This window comes from Eschrichtius robustus, chromosome 3 (genome assembly GCF_028021215.1).
Source record: "Eschrichtius robustus isolate mEscRob2 chromosome 3, mEscRob2.pri, whole genome shotgun sequence".
NCBI lineage: Eukaryota > Metazoa > Chordata > Mammalia > Artiodactyla > Eschrichtiidae > Eschrichtius > Eschrichtius robustus.
In genome coordinates this window covers 40255398-40282953 of record NC_090826.1, presented here as the reverse complement: position 1 = coordinate 40282953, position 27556 = coordinate 40255398, and the positions used below count along the sequence as shown (strand labels likewise).

At 35.1% G+C, this 27556-nt stretch overlaps 1 protein-coding gene across 3 annotated transcripts in view; it reads left to right on the top strand.

The window, feature by feature from the left end:
- Nucleotides 1–27556, top strand: part of SPATA6 (spermatogenesis associated 6) — a 149571-nt gene that overhangs the window by 81262 nt on the left and 40753 nt on the right. For 2 of the 3 annotated variants that reach the window (XM_068539845.1, XM_068539847.1), the window contains 2 exons: nucleotides 12479–12663; nucleotides 16318–16417. In XM_068539845.1, the coding sequence (XP_068395946.1) occupies nucleotides 12479–12663; nucleotides 16318–16417 (285 nt within the window). The remainder of the gene's footprint in view (nucleotides 1–12478; nucleotides 12664–16317; nucleotides 16418–27556) is intronic. The other variant, XM_068539846.1, reaches the window with a different exon arrangement.

Below are 27556 nucleotides of genomic sequence, written 5' to 3'. Positions count from 1 at the left end.
TGACTTCCAGGCCAGTGCATATTTAGGTCTATGTTAAGACCAGTACAGTAAGATACTGATTTCTGAATTGTTTGGGGTAATGCTATTTGCTATAGAAATAAACCTACAAACTTCAGAAGGTTAATATAATAGAAATTTAGTTTTTATTCACATAATAGTTAATTTAGGGTGCCTCTAATCTGCATACTATTTTTCCGTGCAGTGACCCCATTCTGTGCCTTTGCCTTACTCTAGAGCTTTGCTGTCCTCTTCACATGGTGGAAAATGAAGGAGAACCTGAAGAGGCATATCTCTTTCTTAAAAACCTTGGCCTGGAATTGACACATAACATTTTTACCTACACTCCGTTTGCCAAGAACTAATCAGATGGCCACACCTAGATGCAGGGATTGCTTCTCAGCAGTAATTCTGCTCTGGAGGAGGGAAAGATGAATTGTGATGGAAAGCTAGTCATTTCTTCTGTCACATCTAGAATGCCTTGTCCCTCTCCACTCCCAACTTCTCTCTTACTGTTAGGAAAGATGATATGACTGAAACTCTGTTATGCTAGAAATAAAAAATTAGCAAAACTAGAAACTATCTCTGCCTGAATTCATGGATATTTCATGATGATGAGGGAGATAGGTAATAATAAAATCACAAAAATCAATATATACTTGGAACTGTGATAAATATCATGGGGGACATGCATGCTAGCTTGTACTAGTTATATATTAGGAGGATTTGATCTGGTGAAGGAGAATGGAAAAAGGATCTTGAGGACTGGTGATTGCTCTTGAGCTCTGAAAGTGAATAAGAATTTACTGTGTGAAAAGGAGGGAAGGACATGTGCAAGGGAAAAGGGGAAGTAGCATTTATAAAGGTTCAGTGGCTAGGCAACTAAAAGACCAGTGTTGCTAGGAGTGAAAGACATGGGTAGGTGCAGGATATAAATTGAGGCTGGAGTAGTAGATAGGGATCACATCTTTTTCGCCATGTTAGGAATTTTGATAGTTATCCTAGGTACAATGGGAAGCAAATGGAATAATTTTAAACAACAAGATGATACAGTTGGATTTGTACTTTGCAAATATTACTCTTGATTGTAGTATGGACTAGGAAAAGAATGGATAGTAATATACAAGTTAGTAGGCTATTGAATAGTCAATGTGAGAAACGATGATGGTTTGGATTGGGGTGATAGTAATGGAGGTCGATTGCAGTGGAGATATTACACAGACATTTAGGATTAATGTTGACAGAAAAGTAGACTTGACAAATGGAAAAGATATACTATGTTCTCCTAGAGAAAGAGTGTCAATATCATAGAGATAGTCTTCTATGTAGGGTAATTCAAAAATTAACAAAATCTCAATAAAAATATCTCCAGGCATTTTTTTTTTTTAATTTCAGGAACTAGGCAAAAATAGGCAGGAAAACTTTGAAAGCAGAGAGCATTGGAAGGGGCTTAGCCATGCAATGTTAAGAATGACTCTTATATTTCTAATTTTCACAACTCAGTGTTTGATGACACCATTTATTGGGATAGGAAACGTGCAAAGGCTAGTTTAAAGTTCACAGAACTCTAAATTCTGCTGCAAATTCCTGGTTATCTTGTTTAGATGCTGGAGAGTGTCTGACTATTCAGCTCAGAAACAGACCAGAGCTTAAAAATCAACCATATGGCACTTGATGTATTCTGAAGGGGATTTAATTTTAAGAAGTCATTGAGCTTTTGTTTCTGGCAGGTCAGATGGGAATGCAAGCAGACAGAAAGAAGGATAGAGATCTGAGGTAATGGAGGAGCATAGGACAGGAAATAAGAAATAGTGGGATAAAAGCCATTTCTCTCAATGGGATGTGAGGGTATCTAAACAAGACATAGTTTTACATTTTCACATTTTTAAAAATTTACCTTGGCCAGCAAATCTTTTATGGAAGCAATTCGTGGACCCAAAAATATTTTGGAAGTTTTGTTAGGCCAGTTAAGAAGTGCAGACCATTGGATGTGTAGGATTTTGCTCCCTTTTATTCTAATGCATCTTTCACATGAACAGTTTTGTTCATATAAAAAACCGTCCAAAGTGGCCACTGTAATTCTAAAATATGCTTAGTGAAATTATGCTATTTGGAACAATAAGTGTAAAATTTTAAATTATAGTATAAATATATGTAAGATGATGGAAAATTTGAATCTAACTTGGAGGGGGCATGGGCCTAACCTGAAACACAGGTATAAGAGTCTGGCAGTGTCGGTCAGTATGTTGCTTGTACACCTTATGTCTTGGGCCCCAACTTAGTGGTTGGTTTCTTAAATTGGAGACCTGATAAATCTGTAATTCTAGGAAGATGGAAGGTTTGGTAGTGATTTCTCTCAGAGGCGTTTTCTCCCATGGCAAAAAAAAAAAAAAAAGACGAAACTGAGGATAGTTTTTATGATATTCTGACAAGTGGCCCAGGGCAAAGTTTCTACTAAGGATTTTAAAATGGTATAATGAGAACATCTGAACCTGTCAATCCTTAGGTCTGGCTCCAGGATAGCTTTAGTAGCTAATGCCTGTTACTTCTCTATGAACTTCCTCTTACAGACTCAGAGCAAAAAGTGGCAAAGAGAGAGAGACATATTAGTATTGTTAGTAATAAGATAGATTTCCGCCTGGGTTACAAGTTGTCAAATTTGACCAAATAATGACAAGGGCTCTGCATTCCTACAAGACAAAGTAACTCAGCATTTGGGAGCCTTAACAAAAGGAGAGCAGAGTCCAGCTTCAACAGGAAGATTCACTTACAGCACCATTGTAGTTAGAGAGACCCCCAGGAGGGAGGCCCAAGTGTCTCAGAGGAAAAAGCTATTTCTATTTAAGTTGAGCGTCTTAGATGTGGCAGCCAGGAGGGTCTGTTTGGATCTTATTGGACTTCCAGGGTTGTCAACTGCCAACTCACCAAAGGACCACCATGATAACTGAATGATCTGTTGATACCAAGCAAAGCAGAGTTTATGATTATGCAGTAAGGGAGAGCACCACCTTTACAGTCTTTGTAGTATCTCTGAAAGGTTAACGGTAGATATTTATAGAGTTTTGGGGTCTGGGCTTCAGTAGTTTAAGGTAGGGCTTTTAATGAGGGAATCTAATTAGCAGAGTTTGTGATATAAAAGTCTAGGATTAATGGACACAGAGGTTAGAGTCTTAAAGCAAGTCTTGGTAAATAAACAGGTATTTGATAGGGAAGGGATTTGTCCTATTGAGTGATTTGTCCTGAGAAGGGGACTGTTTGCCCAGATTAAGAATCTGTTGTTTTGAGAAGGGAGCTGATTGATGACTGAGCAGACTGCTGTTCAGGCAAATGATTTATGGGAAGGTCCTGAAGCAAATAATGAAGCTATTTACTGGTTTATAGCATTATTTTCCTGGCAAGAATTTCCCGGAACTCATGATAAAGTCATGCTGAGGTGGGTGGGCCTCAGTTTTTTTGTTCTGTTAGCTAAGCCATGTGAATGTAGGTGGTCTCAGTTCTTACATGTCTTACTAAGGTTACATACACTTTTCCACTAATGTGTTAACACATTGGTAGATTTATTCCGAGAAACCTTATAGTTTTGGTTTCCATTGTAAGTGGTCTTTTATGTAAAATTACATTTTTATGTGTTTTACTGATGTATGGGTCTGCAATACATTTTTGTATAACATTCTTGTCTTAGATATTCTTGAATTTTTTTAATAGAGGAAACCATATCCTCAACAAACAATGAATTTTATTTCTGCCTTTCAAATTATTTATTTGTCTTGACTTACTAGGATTTTCAATACATTCTTAAATAAAAGTGGTGATCAGGATGTGGCAGAGACATTTATTGCTTATGGCTATTCATGTCCTCTCCCATATTTTCAAGCCCTCTTGCAGGTGTATGGGGCCTAGTTCCAGCCAATGGACTCTACATGTAAATTATGTGGATCCCTTCCAGGGTGCAGCATAGAAGAATCGATATGAACTCTCTCTTGTTATAGTGATAATGAGGTCTCATGTTCTAGATGGTACAGCTATAAGTTGTTCAGCCTGTCTCATCAGCCCGGGTCCTTGGGCAATTTTGTGAAGTGTGATTCTCTTGCTAACCTATATTACCATAAAGCACAGGGAAAAATGAACCTTTATTATGTTAAGCCACTAAGTTTCAAACTTAATTTGCTCTTGCAATGCAGCCTGATATGCTGCAGCATGAACTAATACTGTGTTGTCTTGATCCTGTCTTTGATAAGATCATGTCGAAGCTTTCACACCTATGAATGTTATTTGCAGTAGATTTTTGTTAGATATCCTTTAGCAAGTTAAGGAAGTTCCCTTTGAAATTCCTTGTTTGCAAAGTATGTATGTTTTTTAATTATGAGTGGATGTTGGATGTTATTGAATAATTTTTTCAGCATCTATTGAGTTGATAATGATTTTTCTATAGTGAATTAATAGATTTTCTATTGATAACCCATTCTTGTATTCTTTGAATGTACAAATGTGTCATGTAATCATGTTGTATTCTTTTTTTGAACATCACTAAATTTAATTTGTTAATATTTTATTTAAGGTATTTTCTCACATATGCTCACTAGTAAGAGTGGTCTCTAATTACCTTTCTTCTACTTTTCTTGAGTGGTTTGGTAGCAATGTTATGATCACATCATAAAATTAATTGGGGGATATTTTATTTCTTCCTTGGGAACAGTTTGTCTGTTTGTCCCTTGGATCTTTTTATTGGGTTGTTAGTAAATCAGATTGTTAGCGCATCTTCTGTGGAACTTCCCTCATAGGCATCCTGTGAGGCCTGGGCTGTGGGAATTTTCCACTTTTTTCTGCCGTGGATCTCTCATAGTTCACTGGCCTGGGACCCCTACCACTTAATAGCTGTTTGACTTTGCTTCAGTTTCCTCTCTTGTAAAGTGTAGGTAATAAAAACACCACATAGGGTCGTTGTGAGGATTAAACAAGTTATTTATATAGGTGCATCGAAGAGTGTTCTAAGAAGGGAGGAATTTCCCCCTACCCCCTAAAGATGGACATACTTAGGAATTACTTATCATTTTCATTGCATTATTTTGGAATTTCTTCTAAATTTTTCTTCAGTGTAAAGAAAGTACATTTTCCTTAAACCAAACCAGATAGTTGAGCATATGTATTTTTAAATCGGATAAGGTAGGAATGGATCATTCCCTTCAGTAGGATTCAAAAGGAATGTTTTCAGCAAAATTGAGAAACTGGTCTCAGTTGCCAATATCTGCTTCTCTCCCTTTTGAATCGGAACTGTGCTTTGTTCTTACTATCCTGAAAATAGTACCTCAACTGCACTTCTTTCCTGTAGTCTTCATTCTCAACTACTTCCCAGCAAATTCCATTGGAATTATTTTTATTTATTTCTTAAGTTTTATGTCCCATGACAAAGGAGAAATTTTAAAGCATGGTGTGTAGTACCAGGCACTAAATGGGCTTTCAACAAATATTTGTTGGATAAGTGAATTTCCTGGTTCCTATTTATACTTAGTAGTTCTCTCTTCCATTAATTTGACCTTGAAGTTCCTATAAATATAAAATTTTCATGGGCATAAATATTATTTAACTTATGAACTTATTGTGTAAACAACTTTTCAGGAACCTTATTTCATAAGTATGGTATAACCAAACCATTATGTATCGCATATTTGAAAAGTATGTCATTTAATTACATTACATTTATATAATTATGAGTTTGGTGTATGAAATTTTCTTTTCTACCTGTGACAATTTCAGATTGGTTTAAAAATATTAGATTTTATCTTGATACATTGCAACATTTGCAATATTGGAATTATTACATTTCTGAGATCTTAGAAATGGCATTTAAAGAGCTATTTCCGTAAATGTAAAACAAAAAAAAAAAACTGTTTATGCTGAAATATGAAGGTTGCTATCAACAGAGGAAATAAATACTGTTGTCTTTCATAACTCGAGCCCTCTGCTTTGTGTTTGTACTAATTTTGTCTCCTTTATTTTCTGTAGCAAACCTGTAAGATAATTTCCCCAGTTTATAGAGAAGGAAATGAAAACTTAGAGTACATGACTTGCTCAGGGTCACATAACAAGCAGGGATTTGAACCCTGTTCTTTGAACACTCTAAGGCAGGGTTCTTGAAGAGTCATCCAAGAAATGTAACTCTTCTGTTATGAGCCAAAGAGATAACATTCCATTTGGTTTTTGGAAGTGAATAAGCAACCTATGGAAAACTCACAAGAGCTACGAAAACGTTTCTTAAGCTGAGTTTTAAGGTTGAAGATTTGAAGTGGATTCTTATCAAAGATTTACCCCCTTATTATACCTTCCATTCCCCATTTAGATAAATAATTTTCCAAAACAAATATTTATTCTAATTCCATGGAAGGAATACATCCCAGCTGTGTCCCTACTGCACAATTACTTATTGTATACCTATTTAGTTCTAATTTCCTTCCTCATTGTTTTACCATTACTTGTTTTTTCATGTCTCTCATTCTGGATTGTAATATCTTTGAAGTCTCCTGTTATATTTACCTGTGACTACTGTCTCCTACCTTGTTCAGTACTTGATACATAGAAGATGCTTAATAAATGTCGGATAGTATTGAGTTGCAGCGTTCAAGGTTCTCTACAGTGGGCCCTTCTCCACCTCTGTGATATTCTCTCTGATTACTTTCCTACAGAACTAGCCAAGTGACTGTACTCATTGTTTATCTTTCCTTGTGCCTTTTCCTCTACTTGGAATGCCCTATCTCCCCCTTTTCTCTACTTACGGCCTTGATTCCAATTCACCTCCTCCATGAGACCTCCACCATTTAGACCATTAGAAGTCTATAAATGTCCTTCTACAGATATTGTCGTTAGGATGTATTTGCCACCTAGCATATCTCACTGTCAGTTTTCTTTGTGTTAATACCCTGTCTCATCTGGTTTGTGAGTTCAAATCCCTGTACCTCTCTAGATCTGTGTGTTAGCTAACATGTTGTTCAAGAGATTCTCAGTGAATATTCTGATAAAGAGAAAAAAAGTCAGTTGTAGTCACCTAGAAGAGGCTTTATTTAAAGCGTTGCTGACTAGTTTGTGGAGAAATTTTAGTAAACAAAAAATGAAATGGTCTGCCAGACAGCATGACTCAAATGGCATTGAAATTAATGAAGAGAAAATAATCTCTCTACTATAAGCCAAGTGGCTCATATTTGGATATAATTCTAGAAATAGCATTATAGCACTTTCTATCAGTCTCTTAATATATATACTTGTATTTGTTGGTCATGGACCTCTTTGATCTTGTTTTTGACATTCACTGTGTTTTTACTTTGTCTCTGTGAACAGCTAACAATAGAGCACTTTTCAGTTTTTTATTTTATTCAATCTGGATCACATATTTCTTGGTCAGTTATTTGGGACTGTGACTGAGTCATTTGAATTACATGCTGTTTGGTTCTGGGATGAAAGCTTGATTCTCTCAGCTGTCTGCTGGCTCACCATATGTTGCTGTAATTCTGGAGAACAGTGAAAATTGTGGTAGTGTTGAAGTAAGAAGCCGTGTTGGAGTGGTATCTTGATAATAAAGGACTTATATTTGTTGTATAACTAATTCACACACCTAGGCATTCTGCAAGATACTTTAAATAAATGACTGAAGATCTATAAAGTAGCTGTTATTAACCCTGTTTTACATACAAGGGAAATGAGTCTGAGAAAGATTAAAGGTCAAATTGACCTTCTTAAAAGGTCAAATATTTCCTTGATAGTAACTGCTAGGACATAAGCTCATAAAGGCAGGGACTTCGTTGTGTTCGCTGTTGTAATCCCAACATTTAACATGGTGACTGGAAGTTAAATATTCATTAAATAAATTCAGTTCCTCTCTCTCATTCTCTCTCTCTCTTTTTTTTTTTTGTGGTGTTTTTGTTCTTTTAATTAATGTTGCTAGTTCATAATAGCCCCCGTGATGTATCTCATTAGTTCAGGGAAGTTTTTCTTCTATTTTGTCTTTCAATAATTTTTCTACTCTGAGAATTTTTAACTCTTTCACTATATTTTGGGAAAGTTCAAAACTATGCACGTTACGTTGTCAATTTGATAAAGCCAGTGCCAATTTTACTTTTTCCTATGTCTAATTCCGTTTAAATGATATTATAGAGTTATTAATTTATTCAATTCTTTCATTTGATCTGACAAGTCCCCTAAATTTTCAATCAGTCATCTCAGTTTTCTTTTTTTTTTCATTGATAGAATTGACATTTCAAGACAGCAGAATTCTAAAATGTATGTTGCCCATAAATAGCTTGCTCTGGAGTGAATAAAGAGGTGGACCATACTTGGTGTTGTGGAAATATGAATTATAGATTTTTAGCGTAGGTCTAAGATAATGATGAAATCTGGAATAGCAGAGGTAAGAGCATGGTGGAGATAAAAATTTTAAATTTACTGAGTTTTGGTTACATGTGGAAAATCCAAATAGAGCTGCCTAACAGAGAAATGGGTATTCAGATCTGGATTTCCAGAGATAAGTCTTGGAAAGCTAAGTCTTGTCCAGAGATAAGTGTTTCAGAGATTACTATACACTTGATAATAGAAGCAAAGGAAATCAACCAAAGAGAAGGTACATGAGACAGGGGCAGAAAGTGTGACATTGGAGAACAGCCACTGATTTCAGTGATGAGATGAAGGATGAAGAATGTCCACTGGACCATGAAAACAGGTGACTAAGGAAACAGAGGAGGAGAAATTCAGGAGAGAAGACTAAAAGAGGACTGACCAGTGACAAACGCTGCAGAGGCCAAGTAGTATGAGAACTGGGAGGAAAGGACAGGATTTATAAAATAAGTTGTGGAAGAGTAGGTTTTGATGAAACATTATAAGTACAGGAAAGGTAGCAAAATAGCAGCAATATGTTTAGTCTGCACCTTCAATGAGTTTTTCTTAATGTACAAAAGAAGAGAGATAAAAATGGGAGAGATCAGGCATGAATTGCATTAAAAGTTGGGAGCCAGTTGAAGTGAAGAAGGTGGAAATACAGATAGCATGCTAATAATTAATGGAGGGAAGTTCAAAGGACGTGAAAAAGAATGGGGATGAAGCACAGATGGAGGTAGGTGTTATTCTTGGATCGAAGAAACTTCTGAGATTAGATAGAAGGGAGCATACATGTGTGGACTCAGTAGATTCACAGGAGAGCAGAGGTAGCATGTTAGAAACATCTGTGTGACAGTGTGTCAGAGGATTTAAAGAACATTATGGGAAGGATGTATTAATTCCAATGAGGATGCTGGCATTAGAGAATGTCAAAGTAATTTGAGTGGCCATATCATACTGACAATAATAAATTCATAATAAAACTAACCAATCTATATGGTTAATTTAATTTTTTTTTCTAGAAGCATTTAGTGTCTTGGGTACATTGGCATAGTATTTGCAGGGAATATATGCCAGAGAAGAGATAAGAAAGCTGGGTCAATACAAAAGAGGGTTTGAAGTCTACCCTAATCAGGATCTAGGATGGTTAGGTTTACCAGATAACTGCCATATCTCTGGGGCCTCTAGTGAAAATGCAACCATGTGTCACCATGTTTTGGGTTACGTCAGCACTATCATCCAGACACCATTGGGTCAGGAATAGGAACCCAAAGGCAACCAACAAAGGATGGGGCTATGAGATGTGCCTGGTATGAAAAGTCTGCCCAAGGGTGATGTTTTTGTGTGTTACAACACAACTAATCCACTTTCTCTGTGATATGTACATGATGTAGTAGGGATGTGCATTATAAAACAATACCTGAACTATGGGATAAAACCATAAGACAAAAATGTAACAAAAAGAACATTGGTGGATTGGAAGCATAAAGAAAATAAATGTAAGAAAAAGGGCAAGTTAAAATTTTAAAATTTTACCTGGCATAGCTTAATTCTAATTTTTTTTTTAAATGGCAGTTCTTTTTTTTTTTTTAGAGCAGTTTTATATTTACATAAAAAACACAAAGATAGTACAGAGAGTTCTCATATACTCCATACCCAGTTTCTCATATTATTATCATCTTATTTAGTATGGTACATTTGTTATAATTAATGGATCAATATAGATATATTATTATTAACTAAAGTCCTTAATTTACTCAGATTTCCTTGGTATTTACCTAATGTCTTTTTTTTTTTTTTTTACCATCTTTATTGGAGTATAATTGCTTTACAATGGTGTGTTAGTTTCTGCTTTATAACAAAGTGAATCAGTTATACAGTTATATCAGTTATACTGCGCCACCAGGGAAGCCCCCACCAAAGCTACTCTTATTAATATTATTTATGACCCCCCTGCTGCTAAAATCCAGAAGTTCATTCCTAGCCTTTTCTGCCTTGACCTGTCAGCAGTACTTGACCGAGCTAGTTACTCCTCTTCCTTGAAATACATTATTTAATTGACTTCCAGAATAACACATTCTCCACTTCTTTCTTCCACTTCTTCCCTGGCCCTTCCTCAGTTTGTTTCCTTCTCATCTTCCCAGCCTCTAAACAATGGAGTCTTCCCGGGGCTCAGTTTTCAGGTGTTTCCTATTTATGCTCACTTCCTTGGTTATATCACCTAGTGCCATACTTTTAAATGCCATTTAGACTCTGGAAATTACCAGCTTGTACGTTTTTCCTGGACTCCTGAACCTCTGCTCTAATAGTTTGGATGATTAATAGATGTGTGAAGCTCAACGTGTCCAAAACCAGACTCCTAATATCTTACTCTTCCACCTATCCAGTTGGAAGGGTATAGCTAATTCATACGAACTCAACTCTTCCAGTTGATTTCACCAGAAAACTTTGATGTTATCATTGACAGTCAGTCTGTGCAAATCCTGTTGGCTGTATCTTCCAGATGACTTCTGAATCTGATCGCTTTTTGCCTCCACTGCTATCACTCAGAATCAAGCCAGCATTCTTTCTATACTTTGTTGCAATAGTTTCTTAACTGATTTCCTTGCCTCTGCCCTTGGGCCCACTATGGTCTGTTCTCGACACAGTAGCCGAGGAGATCTTATTTAAAAAAAAAAAAAAAAAAAAAAAAAAAAAGAGCTTATTTTTCCTCTGTTTAGAATGGAAGGCTAAATCCTTAAAATTTACCTTTTTTACTTTATTTCCTACTATTCTGTCTAGCCCTGTTGGCTTCCTTGCTATTTCTAACTATCAGGCATGCACCCTACCCCATCCACAGGATCTTCGTGTTTATTTTTCTCTCTTTCTGGAATGTTCTTCTCACAAATGTCGCCCTGACTTATGGCTTCACTAGGGTCTTCAGGCCTTTACTCCCTAGATCTTTACTAGGACAGTCTTCTCTGTGAGGTCCCCATTGACTACTCTATTTAAAATTACAGCTCCTGCCCTACATACCCCTGCCACTCCACCCAGCAGCACTTCTTATCTACTTTATTTTCTTCCCATTGTATTTACCATCCTTCGATATACTGTATATTTTACCTATTTATTTTGGTTGGGCAGGTGTGTGTGTGTGTGTGTGTGTGTGTGTGTTTTAACACCTTTATTGGAGTATAATTGCTTTACAATGGTGTGTTAGTTTCTGCTGTATAACAAAGTGAATCAGCTATACATATACATATATCCCCTTATCTCCTCCCTCTTGCATCTCCCTCCCACCCTCCCTATCCCACCACTCTATGTGGTCACAAAGCACACAGCTGATCTCCCTGTGCTATGCAGCTGCTTTCCACTAGCTATATTTTACATTTGGTAGTATGTATAAGTCCATGCCACTCTCACTTCGTCCCAGCTTACCCTTCCCCCTCCCCATGTCCTCAAGTCCATTCTCTACTTCTCCGTCTTTATTCCTGTCCTGCCCCTAGGTTCTTCAGAACCATTTTTATTTTATTTTACTTTCTTTAGATTCCATACATATGTGTTAGCATACGGTATTTGTTTTTCTCTTTCTGACTTACTTTACTCTGTATGACAGACTCCAGGTGTGTGTTTTTAAATCTCTCTCTCCTTACTAGAATGTAAATTTTGCTAGAATATAAGTTCTACAAGGGTAGGAATTTATTCATTTATCTACCCTGATTTATTATGAAGCAATGAATGAGTATGAGGACTAGAATTCTGTTTTGTTTGGCCTCATAGATAAACTAGACTATCATTAGTTCATGTGTATTTGTCCTTTGTTTTATATATACATCCCTACCTTTACCCTATTCCTACCCAAAAGCCATTGGAATTGATAAAGTTCTGTAGATTTTGGGCATGTGGAATGAATAATCAGATGTAGTTAATGTCTAGTCATATAGTGGTAGTAATGATTGCTACATTATGAAATTTACCTTCAAATATAGCTGTGGCATTGTATTTGATTTTTTTACTTTTACAAAGGGTGTGTGTGTGTATAATGTCACTATATATATCCTGTGTGTATGTGTGTGTGTGTGTGTGTATATATATATATATATATATATGTATATATGTATATATATAAAAAATTTTTAAACAGGTCATCAGAACACCTCATGGGAGAGACTTCGATGACTCTTTGGAAAGATGTGATGACTATTTGAGTTCAAGGTCATGTAGCAAGCCCCAGCATTCATCCAGGACCTTACTCGTTCATTCAGCACCCTCTACAATGCCGAAGCATTCTCCAAGCCCTGTGTTAAATCGTGCTTCTCTCAGGGAAAGGTAATGCTTGGTCTCTATTTCTGTACTAAATTTTTGAATAATCATCATTAGAAAAGAGCAGGCAGTAATTATGTATGTGATGTGATTATTCGTAAAGGGATCATCTGATTTTAAGAGACTTACTTTAAATTGTTTTTGTTTAGAACATATTGCATATTATACAATGTTAGATACTCCTCCCCAGCCCAGTTCTCTCAAAGTGAGTTTATTAACTATTAGTGAGTTTATTAATTAGGGTCACTTTAACCCTAATTAAATTTTGTAGTTCCCAAAGTGAAAAATAGAGTATATGATAGTTTGTTTTTAGTAGATTCATAGAGATTTAATATTATAGTCATGGCTTATGTACAAAAATAGCATAGGTTATATTTTCCTTTTAGTGATAATGATGATACTATATATTATTGGTACATGGCGCCTATTTTCCTCAAATTACCTACCCCCAACTTGCCAAGAGAATCTTAATCATCTATCTATCTTAACCTTATGTAAAGATTCTAGTTCTCCCTCTAAAAATGCTTTGGCAAACAAAGTTAGACACTTGTTATAATTTGAATGTGAAAGAAATAACTCCTCTTCATCTGTTTTTGTTGTTGTTGAATCCAAATTGGAAATTCCTTGCCTCCCTCACGGTAACATAGAAAACAAGAGTTGTCATAAATTAAAAAAACAAAACCAAAAACCCAACCCTGGGTATTTAAGAAATTTTATAGAAATTTGAAAACCTAAGAGATATACCTTCAACACATAGAAATAAAACCTATCTTTACAAATGGTATCAAAAAGCTAAAGTAGCACACCAAATTCCTACAGCGTACTTAGGGCTGTCAGGCATAAATAAGAAAGTTTAAATTAGCTGTAGAGAGTCTATCAAAAGTTCATCTCAAAACTGATGATTCAAACAAGAGTATATCAGTTTGGAAACTGTATTAAAACATCTCTGTCTTGAACAGATAGATTTATCTGTTTCCTCATTAGCCCTGTAAGCATTCGAAATGGGTATATGAAGGTATGCTAGAGACCCTCATCCTGAGATAGGGAATTTTGATAAATGTTGCTTCAAGTGTATTAGAATTATGCCTATGGAGATCAAGTTCAGATAGATAGGTAGGTAGGTAGGCAGGTAGATAGATAAATAGATAGATAGATACATAGATAGATAGATAGATAGATAGATAGATAGATAGATAGATAGATAGATACATCTGTATATTTGCATAGGGAGATATATGTCTGTGTATCTATAGGCTTTAAAAGTTCAAGAGAAGCTCTTGAAGAGAGGTTTTTCTACTGAAGTCTGGTAACTTGCGTCTCAAGTTATCAGGGACTTTCTTTGATTTCCATGTCTTCTCAGATGTTCAGATATTCAGTTGGTGCTACACTCTTTTTCCCTACTTTTAGAATTAAGCACTTGTGGTTTTCTTGATTAGGTTCTTTGCCATATCTATAGGTTTTCAAGAATTTTTTTACCTGTATCTCCTTGGATATGTTTTTATAAATATTGATTTATTTTTCTACCTTTTTGCATATTTTGCAGAACTCTCCAGTTGTCTACTACTATAGTAAAATATCAATTTTAGTCTTGTGTTATTTTATCCTTGTATATAATTGTCCCAGCTTTTGAAGCCAGGTTGATAAATTCTTCACTGAGGCTATTTTCAAAAATTCTTTATTGAAGGTAGCCAAAGTCAACTGTCCCTTTTTCATATTTCAATGCAGGGGATGGTTTAGAGTAGGTAACAGCATTTACACATTTATGTTGATGTTGGAGGGTAGATATAGATAAATAAGTTCTTTGCCAGAAGGATATCAGTGATTCAAATATTAAACATTACGTATTTTACTTATGACTTGAGGAAATTTGAGGTACTTTTAAAATAAAAGAATATAATGGCAATTTAGTTTGAATACATCTAAATAAGTTAATAAAATTTTATTGGGGTACTTTCTAGGGTAAATAAACTTTTTCACTTTCACTAACGTAGAACACCTCTACTTTGAGTGTATTTTCTGAAAAAGATCTAGATCTAGTCTATAGAAGAAAGTAAAATATGTCAAACAATATGTCTTTAAGACATTACTAGGAACAAAAACATTTTGTTCTTTTTAGCACACTCAGTACCACATCTTTAAATATAAGACATTCTCTGATCTGGCTTTTAGGTCACCAAGAAATATACTATGTTTATACAATCCATTGGAATCAATAAACAATTTAAACTGATGTAAATGTAGATTTTATGTCCCAGGCAAAATTGGGAATATGACAGAACATACAACTCTAGTTTATCTGGGTAAATAGTCATTAAAATTAAATAAGTTTTCCTCTAAGCTTGCTGTAAAAAGCTGACTCCTTAATCATGTATATGTATAAACAGACTTTTGAAAACTTTATCAGTGACTCTAAGCAAATGAATTTATTTATAGTGAAAGTCCTTTTTGCTTTAAGCCTATTTAAAGAATATCTCCAATAGGGTTAGCACACCATACAAGGGTTTCAATTTTGATTATAAGTGTTACATTTCAGAAGCAGTTTTCTCCTTAAAGTATAAATATTAGTATTATGACATAATTTATATTAGCTTGTAGAGTTATTGCTAAAATCAGACTAAGAAATAATAGCAAATCTAATTTAAAAGGAGCTGATATTCTTTTTAATCATGCTAAAGGTTTTGCTTTTTGTAAATGGAGTTAGATTGCTAGGTAATCATTTCTTATACCACAGCACAGACTAGTGGATCCTCTCATAGTATCGTTGAAGAGATCCTCTTGGAGTGCATATTTGGGTCTCTGATTTTCAAGATGTGTTACATATGTAGCAAATAGCAAGGTCTGCCAATATATTTCCATAAATGCAGCAATACTTCCTATTACAAATGCAGGAGATTAAAATTTATATATAGTTGATCATCCATTATTGATTGCATTCTTTAAAACAGATTATGTAAATCATTTATCCTGCTTAACAGTTTATACTTTGTGTAAACACATAAAATTATAACTTTGTAAGAACAAACTGGGAGCTAGAAAGTTTTAAGCGACCTATTAACATTTTAGTACTCATTCCTTTATAAAGGAATTATCAAGAATATGTCATATAGATGCATTATAATCAGATGGATGTGGAAATTTTCATTATTACTTGTATAAAACAAATAAAGTAGCTTAATTATACAAGTGCCAGTTTTGAGTTTGGGAAGGGCATGAGAAAGAGGAATAGTAGCTTTCCTTCTTCTTTGACATGTTTAATTCCAAGACTGGAAAATAAGAACTAATTTTAAAGGCACTATAGGTGGAGTTATTGCTCTAATATAAAAATTTATATCTTTATTTAAAGATAAACCTCTAAAGAATTATGTATGGAAATTGTTAAAATGGTCAGATATATAGATGTGCTCTCCCCAAAGCATGTCAAACTTTATTATTAAGACTGTTAATTGAACATATTGTGAGGACTTAATACTACAGTTGAGAATTAGTACCTGATTTTATATCCGCCTCTCGTCCTCGGTCAAAGAAAGAAAATATCTTATTTTAATCTTTTTATGTTATCACATAGAGATAAGAAAAAATAACTTTCTGTGTCTGGCATTTGGAAAGATTTACTTTTCTCTCCCTCTGGCTACAAGTCACCTTTGTTTTTTATGCCTACAGATTCCATTCTGATTGGTGTTCACCTTCAAACTTCGATGAGATCCATGACCGGGTAAAGAATGTCTTGAAATCACATCAAGCTCATCAGAGACATTTATATGTTAGTTTCTAAATTTTTCTTTTGAAGGCTTTTTATAATTAGGCATGAAAACCACCCGAGATGCTTAAAGCTCACAAAGTTTAGTCACTGGGAAGGAATAGAAAAGATACAACCTCCATTTAATGGAAGTCAGTGGTTTTGCTAAAGGCAATGTATCTAACTTCCTGCTTGACCTGAGTCATTATGCAAAATGTTTGACACAGATCATGTGAACTATAAAAAATGTTAGTGATAACTATCTCATAAAGAGTCAGTAAGTAGTGACTTTATGATCATTTTTTCACAGCCTTCAATATATGGGAACCCTTGTTTTGTGGCCCAGAATAAAGCAATTCCATTTCCTGCAAACAGATTTGATTAAATGGTAGAACGAGAGATGGGATGAGACATATGTATTTTCGAGAAGTTTCCCAGCTGATTTTTATGTTAATTAAAACTTAAAAGAGGGAAAGAAGAGGTCAGGTTTATCAGGTTTAATATTAGAGAAGATCAGTATAAGAATACTTCCTGATATAAGGCAAATAAACATATATATGAACAACAGCTGGGAAATAATTACAGTATATTATTCTTTTTGTGTTTGATTTCTTGTTTCAGTCAGTAATTTAAAAACAGTTGTTTATCATGAGTCATGTTGGACACCAGGCTTAGTCCTGGGGATATAACTGGATTATGTGGCATTGACATCAGTTTGTACTGTTGAAAGTTTCTGTATGCATATTGATTTTAAATTAAATTTGTTTTCAAAGTGTAATATAGATAGTCCCAGTGACTGTCACTCCCAGGGTTAACATTATCCTAACTTCTAATAGCAGGATTAGTATTGCATATTTTTGATCTTTATACAAATGACATCCAACCAAATGTCTTTTCCCTTTTTTTCTTAGTTATTTTCTTAGTTATTTTATTTTGTGTTTTGTCAATTCAGACATTTTTGCAATACAGACATTTGTTATATAGTTCTGCACTCTTGCTGCTGCGTGGTGTTTCATTGTGTGAAAATACTACCATTGATTTATGCATTCCTCTATTTATGGACATTTGGGTTGTTTCTGGTTTGAGCTATTTTAGAACTGCTATGAACAGCTTATGTATCCTTGGGTAACATTGTATACATTTTATTTGGGTATGTCCCTACCAGTGGAATTGCTCATAGAGCGTGTAAACATTAAGCTTTACTAGATACCGCCAAAGACTTTTCCAAGTGATTTTAGGTTTGCACTCCCACTACCAGCATGTGTGAGTTCAGTTTGTCCTCACTACTACTGATGGGTTGTGTGTGTGTGTGTGTGTGTGTGTGTGTGTGTGTATTTTAATTTTGGCATTTTGATAGTGAGAAGTAGTTTTGTTTTATCACATCATGGTTTTAATTTGCTGTTTCCTGATGACTAGTACATATGTTTATTGGCTATTTGGATATCCTCTTTTGTGAATACTTGTTCAAGTTATTTGCCCATTTTTGTACTGAGTTGTCTCTTTTTTTGTTTTGTTAAAGTTCCATATTGATTTTTGATATGTCAGATATATGTTCTGCAATTTTCTTTTTCCACTCTGTGCCTTGCCTTTTCATTCTCTTAATGGTATCTTTTGATGAAAAGAAGTTCTTAAGTACAATGAATCAAATTTATCTTTTTTTATTAGCATTTTTACAATTTTTGTCTTGTCAACAGAAATAATAAACAATCCAAAATAGGAATAGAAAAGAGTTTTATTAGAACCAGACTGAAGACTATAGCCGAGGACACTTGAATTGTGAAGGAGAAGCACTTGAATTGTGCTCTGCCAGACTACAAAGTGGAGGAGGAGGCTTATATCAGCAAAAACCGGAGAGTTACAGTTAGATAGATGAGTTAAGTAAGGATTGGTTAGGGTCCGAAATGGCTGTAGAGTCACGGGGGAGACCTTGAGACCTTAAGGTTGCAGCTGGCTGGTATCCTTGAGTTTGATACAGTTAAGAAAATTTCAAGGTCTTAGTGATGCAGGAACATGTCTGAAACCACATCCACGGTGACCACCTGGCTCCATTTTCGATGCCTGAACCGCAGTTTCATATCTTGTCAGAACAAAGAACAAACATCAGACATGACAGGGGTACAGTCCTTCAAAGTTTCAAAAGAGACTGATTAGCACATACACAGCGAGTCAGCATGACCACAGTGTCTGAGAAGGGAACCACATCTTCGAAGGAGTACTAGCATTAGTGTCATAGAAAGGGCCCACATTTATCCCTATCTTCCAAGTGGACATTCTAAACAGTCTGGTAAGTGCAAAGTGCATTTTTGTTGTTTGTTGTTGTTGTTGTTTTTAGTTAAAACAATTGTACAATGTACATTTGACAGACCATAAGACTGCTGGCTCTAGTTAGCATAAAGTCCAAGCCAAATGATGTACAAGCCAGAATGATTCCCCATACCTCAATATGCGAAAATTTCTTCCATCAGTCTAGTTCAAGATTCTATCATATGTTTTCTTCTAAAGCCTTTTTGTTGGAATTATTTTTTTCTGTATAGTGGTAGGTAGGTGTCAAATTTCATGAAAGCTTAAAGTTTTATGATTGTGAATATGTCTGTTTTTCTTTCTAGTTCTGTTAATTTTATTTTATGTATTTTGAAGCCAAATTGTTAGTTGGATACAGATTTCAGACTACGATACAAACCTCTTATGTGAAGGTTCCCTTTTTGTTTCTAGTAATATCTCTTGTTTCACGGTATGTTTTGTCTACTAGTTGTATAGTTATAGCAGCTTTCTTTTCCCTAGTATATGCATGGTGTATATTTTTCCATCCTTTGCTTTTTATCAATATATTTAAAGTGCGTATCTTGTGAATAGCACATGAGATTTTTTTTCCAATAATGAAAATCTAGAATTTTTATGTAGATTGATGCAGCTTTTATTTGGATTAGTAACTTTTAAATTATCCATTTCCTTTTTATTAACTTGTTATACATTTTTTTATTATTCTGTTATTCATTTCCCTAGAGATTTCAACTTGCATATATAACAAATTATTTCTTTGTTGACCTCCCCAGTAATGTTGGTACCTAAAAACATTTAACTCTTTTTTTAACCCACATCTTCTTTTGAACATCTATTATCATGAATTTTGATTCTACATATATAAAACACACAAGAAATTAATTTTGTTTGCATAGTAATGTTTATTCATTTTAATCACATATTTACCCTTTCTATTATTCTTCATCCTTTCCTGCAATTCGATATTCCCATTTGGATTTTTGAGTCATTTTCCTCCTGCCCAAAAAACTCCCTTTAGTACTTTCTTTCATGTTATTATCCTGGCTTTGAATTCCAGTTTTGTTTGTTTGAAAACATCATGGTTTTACTTCTATGTAGGGTGTACTAGATATAAAGTTATAAAGTTCTAGGTTGGTGGTTACTTCCTTTGGCACTTTTTTTTTTTTTTTTCTTGGCCACACCGCATGGCTTATGGGATCTTAGTTTTCTGACCAGGGATTGAACCTGTGCCCTCGGCAGTGAAAGTGGAGTCCTAACCACTGCACTGCCAGGGAATTCCCTCCTTGGGCACTTTAAAGAAGCCATTCATTTGTGTCAGTTGAAAAGTCAGCTGTCATTCCTTTGCAGTAATGTGGGGTTTCCCCCCTCTGTTGCAATTAAGATTTGCTCTTCAACTTTGTGTTTAGTAATTGTACTGTGATATACCTAGATGTAATTTTCTTGGATCAATTCTACATTAAGTTTGCAGAGCTTCTTAAATTTTTAGGTTGATATCTTTCATCAGTTTTGGAAAACCCACTCATGCTTTCTTTAAACATTGCTTCTGCCCCAATATCTATTTACTGTCCCTCTGGAATTTCCAATTACATTTATATAAGGTCTTCAGACTGTATATCATATGTATCTTATGCTTATTTTGATGTTTTTAATTCTTTTTTTCTCTCTCTTTCTAGTTTAGATACTTTCTTTTGAAATGTCCTCTAGTTTGCTAATCCTGTCTTCTGCTCTGTTTACATTGCTGTTAAAACTATTTGAAACTTCTTGAAAGACATAACTTTCAAGAACATCTTGAAAGACATAAACTACCAAGGCTAACTCAAAAAGAAATAGATAATTGCAATGGTTGTATACCTATTAAAGAAATTTAAAGTTAGGAATCTTCCATAAAAGAAAACCCTAAGCCCAGAGGCTTTCTCTAGTGAATTCTACCAAACCTTTATGGAAAACATAATGCCAGTTTTACACATTCCTGAAAATAGAAGAAAGAATACTCCCCAGGTCATCTTATATATCAACATTTCTTCCGATGCCAAAACCAGACAATGAAAAATACAGACCAAAATCCTTCATGAACATATATGTAAAAATCCCTAACAACATATTAGCAAATGAGAACCAGCAGTATATGAAAATGAAAATACATCATAATCATGTGGGCTTATTCCAGAAATGCAGTGTAAATTCGTCCTATTAACAGATTGAACACATATTTGTTCTCAGTGTCATTTCAATAGGCAGAAAAAGTATCCAACAAAATTCAACTCTATTCATGTTAAACACTCTTAGTAAAGTTGCGGTAGAAGGATACTTCCTTAACTTAATAAAGAGCATCTTTGAAAAACCTACAGCTAACATTATACTTAGTGGTGAAAGACTGAATGCTTTCCCCCTAAGCTCAGAAGCAAGGCAAGCATGCCCTCTCTCACCATTCCTTTAACATCATACTGAGAGTCTTAGATAATGCAGACAGGCAAGAAAAATAAATAAAAGGCATAAAGGTTAGAAGGGAAGAAACAAAACTGTATTTGCAAAGGATATGGTTATCTACGTAGAAAATTCCAAACAACCTACAGAAAAGTTCCTAATAAGTGAGTTTAGCAATGTCACAAAATACAAAGAAAGTAATATTTCCTATATACCAGCAATGAACAATTGGAATTTTAATTTAGAAAACCCATACAGTTTACAATAGCACCAGAAATTGAAGTGCTTAGGTATAATTGTAACAGGATTATACCTAATGCAGGATCTGCATTCTGAGAACTACAAAACACCGTTGAAAGAAATCAAAGAAGATAGAACTAAACAGAGATATACCATATTCATGGATTGGAGGACTCCATATTAAGATGTCAGTTTTCCCCAGTTTGAACTCTAGATTCAATGAAATCATAAAACTCCATCAAGCTTTTAAATAGATATTGACAAGCTGATTCTAGGATGTATAGAAAAGCACAGGAACTTGAAAAACCAAAACAGTTCTGAAAAGAACAAAGTTCGAGGACCCACTACCTAATTTTAAGACTTACTGTAAAGCATAACAATGAAGACTGTGATATTGACTAAATTATAGACACAGATATCAAGGAATAGAAGAGATACTCTGGAAATAGACCCACACAAATATTGAGTTTTGACAAAAGTACAAAGTCAATTAAATGGAGTCTTTGCATTTGTTGTCTTTTTAACACATGGTTGTCGATGAACGAAAACAAAAACAAACTCCTTGACAAATAATTCAAAATATATCATAGACCTAAAACAGTGGAAAATCCATTTAATTTATATTGAGCAATGACTTTAGATACGACACCAAACACATGATCCATAAAGGAAAAGCAAAATTATTGATAAATTAAACTTCATTGAAATTAAAAACTTTTGCTCTGTGAAAGACACTGTTAAGAGAATAGAAAGACGAGCGCTTGTCTGAATGAAAATATTTGCAAATCACATATATAATTAAGGACTTATATCCATAATTAAAATATATAAAAACAACTCTTCAGACTCAACAACAAGAAAATAAATAACCCAATTAAAAATGGGCACATGATCTGAACAGATATTTTTATCCAATTAACATATGAAAAGATGCTCAATAGTCATTACAGAAATGCAAATTAAAACTACCTGAGATGCCACTACACACATATTAGAATTTGTTAAACAAAAACATCCCCCCACCCCAGCCCGGCAAAGAAACCCTGCAAAACTTGCAGTAGCAAATGCTGTCAAGGATATGGAACAACAGGACTTCTCATTCAATGCTGGTGGGAATGCTCAGAGGTACAGCCACTTCTGAGGACAGTTTGAAGGTAGTTTTGTATAAGTTTAAACATACACTTATATGACCCAGCAATCCTTTTCTTAGCTGTTTACCCAAGTGAATTGAAAGCATATCTTCACACAGAAACCTGTACATGAATGTTTATAGAAACTTTATTCATCATTACCAAAAACTAGAAGCAAAGAAGATGCACTTTAATTGTGAATGGTGAACAAACTATGGTATAGCCATTCAATCGAATATAATTCAGCAATAAAAAAGAATGAGCTATTAATGTATGCTACAACATGATGAATCTTAAATTTAGTTTGCTAAATGAAAGAAGCCAGAACCCCAAAGCTACACACTGTATGATTTTATTTATATGACATTGTTAAAATAGCAAAAGTTAGGAGATGCAGAAGCTGTCGACTACAAAGAAACCAGCCTCACAGGAGAATTTTTAGGGTACAGGAACTGCCTGATATACTGGTGTGACTGATACATAATTTTATGCATTTGCCAAAACTCCTAGAAAAATGTACATTAGAAAGAGTTAAATTTATTGTATTAAAAATTAAAAGTGTGGCTTCCCTGGTGGCGCAGTGGTTGAGAGTCTGCCTGCCAATGCAGGGGACACGGGTTCGAGCCCTGGTCTGGGAAGATCCCACATGCCGCGGAGCAACTGGGCCCGTGAGCCACAACTACTGAGCCTACGCGTCTGGAGCCTGTGCTCCGCAACAAGAGAGGCCACGATAATGAGAGGCCCGTGCACTGCGATGAAGAGTGGCCCCCGCTCGCCGCAACTAGAGAAAGCCCTCGCACAGAAACGAAGACCCAACACAGCCATGGATAGATAAATAAATAAATAAAATTAAAAAAAAAAAATTAAAAGTGTGATGTTGGGTCTTCTGAAGATTTAATGTAGATTATAATAAACTAGCAGTATTAAAAATACGAGACTTATCTTTAAATTAGTTTATCTAAATTACTTTGGAATATGGTATTTTGGCTGGATACTGTAACACTAAAGCCAAAAAGAACTACATGATCACTATATTCTTGTTTAGGGGTCACCAAACTTTTTCTGGAAAGAGCCAGATAGTAAATATTTCGTTGTGTCTGTGTGCCATAGGGTCCCTGTCACAACTACTCAGCTCTGTTGATATGGCACGAAAGCAGTCGTAGACAACACATAAACAAATGAGCATGACTGTGTTTCAATAAAACTTTAATCCATGTGCACTAAAATGTGAATTTCATGTAATTTTCATGAAATATCTGTTTTTTCCCCCCAGTCATTTAAAAATGTAGAAATTACTCTCAGCTGTCAGCGGTACCAAAACAGGCAAAGGGCCAGAATTGCCCTGGGAGCTGTTTGCCAACCCCTGCTCTAGTAAATAAATGTGTTTCACACAGGGATATGGACTAACAATTCTGAAAATACATGTATGTGAGAGTTGGATAAATAAGTAAATAAATTGTGGATAAAACAACCAGGTTTCTTATTGTCAGAAAAAAGTTATAAAGAAACAAGATGGGAAAAAGCTAGAATGAACCCTGTGAAGTTGGATTAGAGTCTGAGATGACAGTTTTAATTCATGTTTATTTTAATATATACAGATAGATTAATTCAGAGATATAGAAATATGAGTATACGTGGGTTAGTATACACACATTATTTCCTGTCTTTGCCCTCTGAAAGGGCCTAGAAGGAGTGACCACCCAATAGCAACAAGGACACCCAGCTCCCAGATCTAATACCTATCACGTATTTCTAAATACCTATTTTCTATGAAAGTTACCAGGGCTTTTTTCTTGGAGCAATAGCTAATTCTCGGGGTGGAGCAGGGAAAACAGAAGATTAGCACAGAACATCTTGCAGTGTGGAAAGTGAGGAATTGTTCAAAAAAGGTGAGGGGAATAGGGGCATATCAAAATAGAGACATAGATGTAGAGAACAAACGTATGGACCCCAAGAGGGGAAAGCGGGGGGTGGTGGTGGTGGTGGTGGTGTGATGAATTGGGAGATTGGGATTGGCATCTATACACTAATGTATAAAATAGATAACTAATAAGAACCTGCTGTATAAAAAAATAAATAAAAATTCAAAAAAAAAAAAGGACACAGGAGCAACCTGAATGAGCCCCAGTGGCCATTTCTGGAATAATTTGAGCAACGAAATAAATAGCATTAGTATCGATTATAATCCAAACAATAAAATAAATATCCGTGAGTCCACACTGATGTAAGCGAAACAATGAATGACCAACGGTGAGAATGGACCAATCTTCCTTCCAGAAGAATCCTAAATAATAATTGTTGATATCGCCCACTCCAGGAGATAGAGCTTAATTCTTCTCCTCTTGAGGGTGGGCTGGACTTGATTTATGTCTAAGAATAGAGCATGGAAAAAAGAAATAGTAATTTAGCTGGAGAAATCTGGCAAATGACACCACCTTATTATCAAAGTGATCAAGATTAACATCACTAGTGATAACTCATGTTGATAGCATGTATCCTTTGATATCAGGGGATGTGAAGGGCACGTCTGTGTCATATTGTTCCCCCAAACCCATAACCTTAGTCTAAACATGAGAATACTCAGACAAAACCAAATTGAGAAGCTTTTTACAAAATACCTGACCAATATGTCAAGATCATGAGAAACAGGGAGAACAGAAACTTGTCACAGATTGGAGGAGACTAAGGAGAAATGATGACTAAATGCAACATGGTATCCTGTATTGGATCCTGGAACAGAAAAAGTACATTATTGGAAAAACTGGTGAAATCCAAATAAAGTCTGCAGTTTAGGTAATAGTATTGTACCAATGTTAATTTCTTGGTTTTGCAAAATTTACTGTGGTTATATGAGATGTTAACATTAAGAGAAGCTGGGTGAAGGGTGAAGTTCCTGTGTACAGGAACTCTTTATCTTTGCAGCTTTTCTCTAAATCCTGAATATTAAAAAAAAAAAAAAAAAACCCCAAAACTGTCGAGTTCTTAATTTTCAGCCTTTTGGGCTTTTACCTGAGAGTTGGTGTGGTTCTAGGCCCCTTCCTTCTCATAGCTGAAAATCCCTTCTGCTTTTCAGAGGCTTTTGCTGAGCTTTTTTTTGTGCCTTCACTGTGCATAGTTTCAGACATGCTGCGAGTGTCTTGAGGGACCCATCAGCTCAGTTTTGCACCCATCGTGTCTCATTGGGTTTTGGCCTCTCAGATTTTTAATTTTGTCCATCTAGCATAGTAAGACTGCCAAAACACTGCTGGTTTATCTGTCCTCCGGCAGTGGACCTGTGACAAAGCATAGATTCTCAACATTTTGTTCTATTCTCAGAATCCACAAATGACCCCAGGAAAATAACACCTGCAGCCTATTAACTCACCTCTCCCCTCAAGAATCTTGGCATCACTAGTACTGTTGTTTAAGCAGCTTTCTAATGCCTTAAAAAAACAAAGACAAAAAACCAATACAGATATAAGTATACATGTACACACACACACACAAACAACCCCGTCCTACTCAGAAGTGAAAGGCATTCACATCACTTCTTTTAATTACCTTAATTTGTTTTGTCCCTGACCTGCCTTTCTCGAATGGAAGGCAGTAAGGTGGCTCATGTTGGCTTACACTGGACACTAAATCTCAGTATCTTAAATGGTTTTACATTAAGAGCAGCCTGAACACAAACTCTTCAAATTAGCCATTTTTTTTTTTTGCCTATGTTCTTTCTTTAAGTATATATTGAACATTTTTCATCAAATATCTACATGCTCTGTACCTTGTGCTATGCAAAGCACTGGGGATATTTTCATGAAATCAGATTTTCCATAAGGAACTTGTATAATCCAATGATTATTTTGTAATCTAAAAAATGAGTGTGAAAGATTAAAACAGTGTGGCACAGTGTACGATTAAGTATAAGAATAAAAAGCATAAGTAGGAAATGTTATTGTTCTTCCAGAGAAAAACTGAAATTGATTATATAGGAATAATAACTTTATTAAACATTCACTATAGGCCAGGCACTATGCATGTATTTATTATTCCATTTTATCCTCACAATAATTTTACAAAGTAAGTACTATTAAGAAGTACTATTTCGAAGATGAGGAACTGAGCCTCAGAAAAGTTGTGACTTCTGTATAAGGTCACATGTCTACTTAGGTTGGTTGGAGCCAAGATTTGAATCCAGATTAATACTCTTTGATCTTAACCACTAAGCTCTACAGAGATAAACCCACAAAGTACAATCTGATACATATAAGCGTAATAATATGCCTAAACCTAAACATGTGAAAACAAGATCCATGTTCAGAAACAAACAGTAACATACCAGAGACACACATTGTGAGCTGTACACTGAAACACACTCCCTAGACACAGGTCAGACCAAAGTCCATGTTGGTCCTACTTGAAGGATACTCACAGACAAAGGTAGACCTTATTAAATATAAACATTAGGTTTTTTAAAATTATGTCACAAAGAATTTTTAAAAGTAAAAAGGTATTTTTATTTCACAAAGAATTTAAATATCAGCCTCTTCTGGGACAGTGAAAAAGTCCTTCAAAAATCATTAAATATTTGATTAGTACAGAGAAGGTGAAACATAGTTTGACAATCATTTATAAATGAAGAGAACCCACCTCAAACAAGCTAATGGAAGTCAGTGATCACAAAAGGTCCTACTGAAAATAAAACCCAGTCGAATAAGGAGAAAACACTCAGCATTTTGACTTAATTCAAGAAATTCTAAGATCATTTCAACAAAGACCCCGGTCCTTTTGCTATCACATCTGAACCCCAGTTTCTGGTGCCTTTTGACAGAAATAAAGAGAATGTGACTTAATCCTATAAGCCTATACTGTCTAGAAATTCATGTTTTTATATAAAACTCATTCTGGAAATTGGTAGGTATAATCCAGTTAAAGCAGAAGCTTCTTGTTGGGCCAAATCGTGGAAAAAACAGAATAGGAAGCATAGACTTTATCCTGAAATCCAGGAAGTCACGAAGTCAGATGCATTCAAAAGTTAGGGTAGGTGTTGAGTACTGTGACCAATAGAGAAAGTAAGTCTATGACCTCTCTGGAGGAGAAAGCCACTACTCAG